Consider the following 6,240-nt stretch of genomic DNA (forward strand, 5'->3'; position numbering starts at 1 on the left):
ACGCACTCTGATCGGTATATCTCAATTCAGCGGAATGACGCAAGTCTATCTTGGAGTACCCAGTGTGTCATTTCTCCATTCTATTTACCAACATAGAATGGAGATATATTGCTCTCGATTGATGGGCAACTTGCTGGTGAACCTACTGGAATATAGGTAAAAACGGTCCAAAACAACACTCACTTACAAGAAAATACCTCAAGGCGGAAAATATGGTGGTCATTAAAGATATATTTTCTGGGAACATGTTCTACAATATTTGACCGATATATAATTCCCAGAAAATATATCTTATATATTACCAAGAACCTAGGCAAGTTTAGATCAAACTATTCCCAAGTGTATAATTTCCTTATGAAAACAGCGGAGGAGGAAATGTTCTTTTGAAAAAAATACAATTATTTTAAAGAATGTTTTCATAAACTATGTGTTCTTGTATACAGGCGATAACAATTATTAGTGTTTTTAGATTTGTAGGTATTGGAATTTGTAAAGTGAATGAGAGCGTGCTGCAATTTGCTTGGTTAGAAAACGTATACATGGTCTATACTTATTGTATATTTAAACAAAATATGGATGATAAACCCTCTAAGACTTTCTAGAAGGAAAAGTTTCAAATCCCAACAATATTTAATCAGTGGTGTACTAGAATCTGTCGGTTTAATTACAATAATAGCTAAATTAAAAATATGAAAACATTAAAGGACACATCGTTTTATACAAAAGAGTTTGTCCTCCTTATGCTGACACTGGCGAAAACCCCTCGGTACAAATGTGTCAAGGAACCATATACATGTATTATGTGTGCCCTTTGTTGTGACCAAGTCCTATATTTATTTATTACCTTAGGGAGGTTTTATACAGTCCACCAGTGCAGTTTTGTAACTTTACCGGTTTCTACCGGTGCTTCTGTTCTTTGTTCCCTGTATTTAAAGGCAGTCCCAACGGGAGTTGAGACCCAGTCGACGGAGATATTGCAGGTGCACGTGTGGAACGTGAGTCTAAGATTGTATGAAATATTGCCTGTCGTGTTTATTGCCTCGCAAGTCCGTTTCGCAGTTCAGTACAAACCCGTACTGAAAAAAAAGACGTTGTAAACAGCCTCTATGTTATTGTTGACTGAAAGCCGTGAGAGCGCTAGTCGGAATCCGCACTAGTCACAAATGGCGCTTTCCCAGTTGATTAGATATTTTATCTATGAGTATTTCGTGATATTGCTTGCATTCATTATTAATAAGACTAATAGATTAAACTATTGAGTGTTAATACGTTTCGCGATTTCTCAACAAAATATTTGTCAAGAATTGATGAAAAACTAATTGAAATTGATATGTTCTAGAATTACTAGTGTTTTCTTTAATGTAGACATTGATACGTGAATTCTTTTTGGGGGGCTTTAGTCAAATCCACAAATATTAAATAAAAGTAAAATAGTGAAATTAATATATGACAACAAAACCTAATATAACTATGATAATATACTAAAAAACCCCTGCAAAGGTGATTTTAGATGTATACTTTATATACCATATAAATAATCAACAGATGGTAATCAATCATTCAAAATTGGCGCACATCATTGTCATTGACATGGAACAGTAGATTTTCAAGGTGAAGGTCATCTGTTCTCAACATCTTGAATGGCCACCATAAGATGACTGGAAGTAGTCAGGTCCCAAATTGTGACCTGGGCAATGATCACATACTCTGCCTGCAGTGCTTGCTCCAACTTCGGAGGATCCGTGGTTGTTGATGATGTGCTCATAGTCATTGATCCAGTGCATCTCATAAATGAGACTATGACTATGCATATATAATGTTGACTGATGTTGTTGAAAAATGTGTTTCAGGTGATGGAGATCCAACTTCGAGATCGCAGTAACAAGGTACGCTATGAATTCCGACTGGTGGCCCGCGAGGTCACCCATGAGGTCTATGATGTCCCGGAGGACAATCAGGTCCTCTTTGCCTACCGATTTGAGCGCCAGACCCGAGGCCCTTCACACGTAGTGGAGCAGGCACAGCTGTCAGGAGGTGGTCGGAGACACCAGGTGGCATGTGGTGCCTTGTCCTTTAGCCTGGCTGATCGGTCCATGGATGAAGCAGGTTCCATGTTTGACAGCAGCTTCTACCACATGATCACTTTCCTGTTTGTCAAACCTGAGCACCAGAGGACAGGAGTAGGCCGACAGCTGATGCAGGCGGCCCTCAAACATATGGCAGCCCACGAGCCTAGAAGGCCAGTCAGAGTGGAGAGTGCGCTTGGAGCAGCCTACTTCTTCGAAAAACTTGGCTTTGTTCGAGTTGGTGAACCGTTTGAGACTGTGTGTTCGGGCTCCAGATTGTTCAGATCTATGGTTAATATGGAGCATGAAGCTCCAAGATGTGACCCTTGAACAGCATATGTTCACAGATGAAGAGATATTGAGATAGATGCCAATAGTGAAATGTTGCTCAAGACAGCATACAGTCATGGAGGAAGAGGCTGTGCGATGTTGCTCAGGACAGCATGCAGTCACGGAGGAAGAGGCTGTGCAATGTTGCTCAAGACAGCATGCTGTCATGGAGGAAGAGGCTGTGCGATGTTGCTCAGGACAGCATGCTCTCATGGAGGAAGAGGTTAGATGTTGCTCAAGACAGCATGCAGTCATGGAGGAAGAGGCTGTGCGATGTTGCTCAGGACAACATGCTGTCATGGAGGAAGAGGTTAGATGTTGCTCAAGACAGCATGCAGTCATGGAGGAAGAGGCTGTGAGATGTTGCTCAGGACAACATGCTGTCATGGAGGAAGAGGTTAGATGTTGCTCAAGATGGCATGCAGTTATGGAGGAAGAGGTTAGATATGATGTTGCTCAGGACAACATGTAGTCATGGAGGAAGAGGTTGTTAGATGTTGCTCAAGACAGCATGCTGTCATGGTAGGAAGAGGCTGTGCGATGTTGCTCAGGACAGCATGCAGTCATGGAGGAAGAGGTTGTTAGATGTTGCTCAAGACAGCATGCTGTCATGGAGGAAGAGGTTGTTAGATGTTGCTCAAGACAGCCTGCAGTCACGGAGGAAGAAGTTCTATGATCGCTGGAGACAGCATGAAGGCTGGATGTAGAGGTTGGTGTAGAGGACAGTGAGATTGTGGGATCACTGAGGGATAGTATGACGATGATGAGGAAGATGAGGCAGATGACGTCAGTGTAAGCATGGGGGGAACACTGATAAACTGTTATGTCCATAATAATGTTACTTCATCAAGGATTGGTGGAATGGTTTAAATCACATTGTGTGCTGTGACAAATATATTTTCAAACTGTTACGTACATGATGACACTGATGAAATGAATATTATCAAATTGCTTTGAAATACAGATTTTCATATTGCTGATGTTCTATAAACATGGTGGAAGTTTGTATATATATATGTTGGTCATTATTTCATTCATGTCTTATGACATAGATGCCTGGCATTGCCTGCACAAGTTTGTCATCCCTACCATGTGCAGCTGTCGTGATGGTGTCATCAGACTGTGCCCCTGTCTCGTGTGGGTGTTGGGGATGATGTCACCTCATCATCAGCATGTGCTCCCCCTTGTCATCAAGTCGAATAACTCGGTCACACATCTAAGCTCAAACCCAAATTGCACATAGAAGCTTCAGACCACAGTCACACATCCATGCTCCAGACCCCAGTCACACATACAAAGTCAAGACCACAGTCATGACCCATTAAGATCCGGGGTAGAATAGGTCTTCAGCCACACATTCTTGCAATAAACAGTGACTGTGCTTGTCTTAAGAGATCAGGTGGTCAGCTTCACTGACTTGGTTGATGCATGTCATCATATGCCAATTACGTAGATCGATGCTCATAATGTCAATCACTGGATTGTCAGGTCCAGACTCTATTATTTACAGACCGGCATCATATAGCTGGGAAATTGCTGAGTGTGGCGTTAAACAACAAACAAACAAGCAAACCACAATCACATGTACAAGCTCCAGACCACAGTTACAGACCCACGCTTGTGACCCCAGTCACAGACTCAAGCTTCAGCCCCGAGTCACAGACCCAAGTTTAAGACCCCAGTCACAGACTCAAGCTTCAGACCCCAGTCACAGACCAAAGCTTCAGACCCCTGTCACAGACCAAATTTTCAGACCCCAGTCACAGACCCAAGTTTAAGACCCCAGTCACAGACTCAAGTTTCAGACCCCAGTCACAGACCCTAGCTTCAGACCCCAGTCACAGACTCAAGCTTTAGACCCCAGTCACAGACCCAAGCTTCAGACCCCAGTCACAGACCAAATTTTCAGACCCCAGTCACAGACTCAAGCTTCAGACCCCAGTCACAGACCAAAGTTTCAGACCCCAGCCACACATACAAGCTTCAGACCCCAGTCAAAGACTAAAGCGTCAGACCACAGCCACATGTCCAAGCTCCAGACCCCAGTCACAGACCCCAGTCACAGACCCCAGTCACAGACTCAAGCTTCAGACCCCAGTCACACATACAAGCTTCAGACCCCAGTCACACATACAAGCTCTAGACCCCAGCCACACATACAAGCTTCAGACCCCAGTCACAGACTAAAGCGTCAGACCACAGCCACATGTCCAAGCTCTAGACCCCAGTCACACATACAAGCTCTAGACCCCAGTCACAGACTCAAGCTTCAGACCCGAGTCACACGTCCAAGCTTCAGACCCCAGTCACAGACTCGAGCTTCAGACCCGTCACACATACAAGCTCCAGACCCCAGTCACAGACTAAAGCGTCAGACCACAGCCACATGTCCAAGCTCCAGACCCCAGTCACAGACCCCAGTCACAGACACCAGTCACAGACTCAAGCTTCAGACCCCAGTCACAGACCCAAGCTTCAGACCCCAGTCACACATACAAGCTTCAGACCCGAGTCACACATACAAGCTTCAGACCCCAGTCACAGACTAAAGCGTCAGACCACAGCCACATGTCCAAGCCTCAGACGCCAGTCACAGACTCAAGCTTCAGACCCCAGTCACAGACTCAAGCTTTAGACCCCAGTCACAGACTCAAGCTTAAGACCCCAGTCACACGTCCAAGCCTCAGACGCCAGTCACAGACTCAAGCTTCAGACGCCAGTCACAGACTCAAGCTTCAGACGCCAGTCACACATACAAGCTCCAGTCCCCAGTCACAGACTAAAGCGTCAGACCACAGCCACATGTCCAAGCTCCAGACCCCAGTCACAGACATCAGTCACAGACTCAAGCTTCAGACGCCAGTCACAGACTCAAGCTTCAGACGCCAGTCACAGACCCAAGCTTCAGACGCCAGTCACAGACCCAAGGTTCAGACGCCAGTCACAGACTCAAGCTTCAGACGCCAGTCACCCGTCCAAACTTCAGACCCCAGTCACTGAGTCACTTTCCGTTTATCATCCAAAAGCAGTCTTCGAACTTTTTAAGTTTGCAAACAGTAATAACCGGTGCTAAGTGTTAAAAAACTTCAGTTGCAGAGAACGTGGGAAAGAGAACCAACGAAGAGGCGGGCGAAGAGAAAGATGGGGTGTTGGATGGAGAGGTTTGTTTGTTTGTTTGTTGTTTAACGCCGCACACAGCAATATTCCAGGTATATGACGGCTGTCTGTAAATAATCGAATCTAAATAACCAGACAGTCCTGTGATTGACATCATGAAAATCGATCCACGCAATTGGGATACGATGACATGCATCAACCAAGATAGCGAGCCTGACCATCAGATCCCGTTAGTCGCCTCTTATGAACTGCATATATAGTCGCCTTTTACGAGTGGAGAGGTAGACGTGTGAGAGAGGACACAGGCGCGCAGAGGCGGGCAGAGGGAGAATGAGGCACACATCTGAGAGGACACGGGCGTAGAGGCGGATAGAGGGAGAAAGGGGTACACGCCCAAGGGAGAAGACGGGCGTAGAGACAGGTAGAAGGAGAAAGAGGCACACATCTGAGAGAAGACACGGGCGTAGAGGCGGGTAGAGGGAGAAAAAGGTACACGCCCAAGGGAGAACACGGGCATAGAGGCGGGTAGAGGGAGAAAGAGGCACACATCTGAGAGGGGACACGGGCGTAGAGGCGGGCAGAGGGAGAAAGCGGTACACACCTGAGGGAGAACACGAGCGTAGAGGCGAGCAGGGGGAGAAAGAGGCACATATCTGAGAGAGGACACGGGGGTAGAGGCCGGCAGAGGCAGAAAGAGGCACACATCTGAGAGAACACGGGCGAAGAG

The 6,240-nt window shown here is 45.8% G+C and overlaps 2 protein-coding genes across 2 annotated transcripts; both read left to right on the forward strand.

The window, feature by feature from the left end:
- Nucleotides 1-930: 930 nt before the first annotated feature.
- Nucleotides 931-2,417, forward strand: LOC139480354 (uncharacterized). The gene is made up of 2 exons (XM_071263417.1): nt 931-995; nt 1,851-2,417. The coding sequence occupies exon 2, from the start codon at nt 1,854-1,856 to the stop codon at nt 2,394-2,396; it is 543 nt and encodes a 180-aa protein (XP_071119518.1). The 5' UTR covers nt 931-995; nt 1,851-1,853; the 3' UTR covers nt 2,397-2,417.
- A 2,547-nt stretch (nt 2,418-4,964) lies between these two features.
- On the forward strand, nt 4,965-5,396 carry LOC139479498 (uncharacterized). The gene has a single exon (XM_071262345.1). The coding sequence runs from the start codon at nt 4,965-4,967 to the stop codon at nt 5,394-5,396; it is 432 nt and encodes a 143-aa protein (XP_071118446.1).
- Nucleotides 5,397-6,240: the final 844 nt, after the last annotated feature.

Source organism: Haliotis cracherodii, unplaced genomic scaffold (genome assembly GCF_022045235.1).
Source record: "Haliotis cracherodii isolate W230 unplaced genomic scaffold, xgHalCrac1.p SCAF_4, whole genome shotgun sequence".
Classification (NCBI taxonomy): domain Eukaryota; kingdom Metazoa; phylum Mollusca; class Gastropoda; order Lepetellida; family Haliotidae; genus Haliotis; species Haliotis cracherodii.

Bases quoted from the DNA above. Each gene is read 5' to 3' on its own strand.
- LOC139479498 (XM_071262345.1), top strand. From the start codon at position 4,965: ATGTCCAAGCCTCAGACGCCAGTCACAGACTCAAGCTTCAGACCCCAG.
- LOC139480354 (XM_071263417.1), top strand. From the start codon at position 1,854: ATGGAGATCCAACTTCGAGATCGCAGTAACAAGGTACGCTATGAATTC.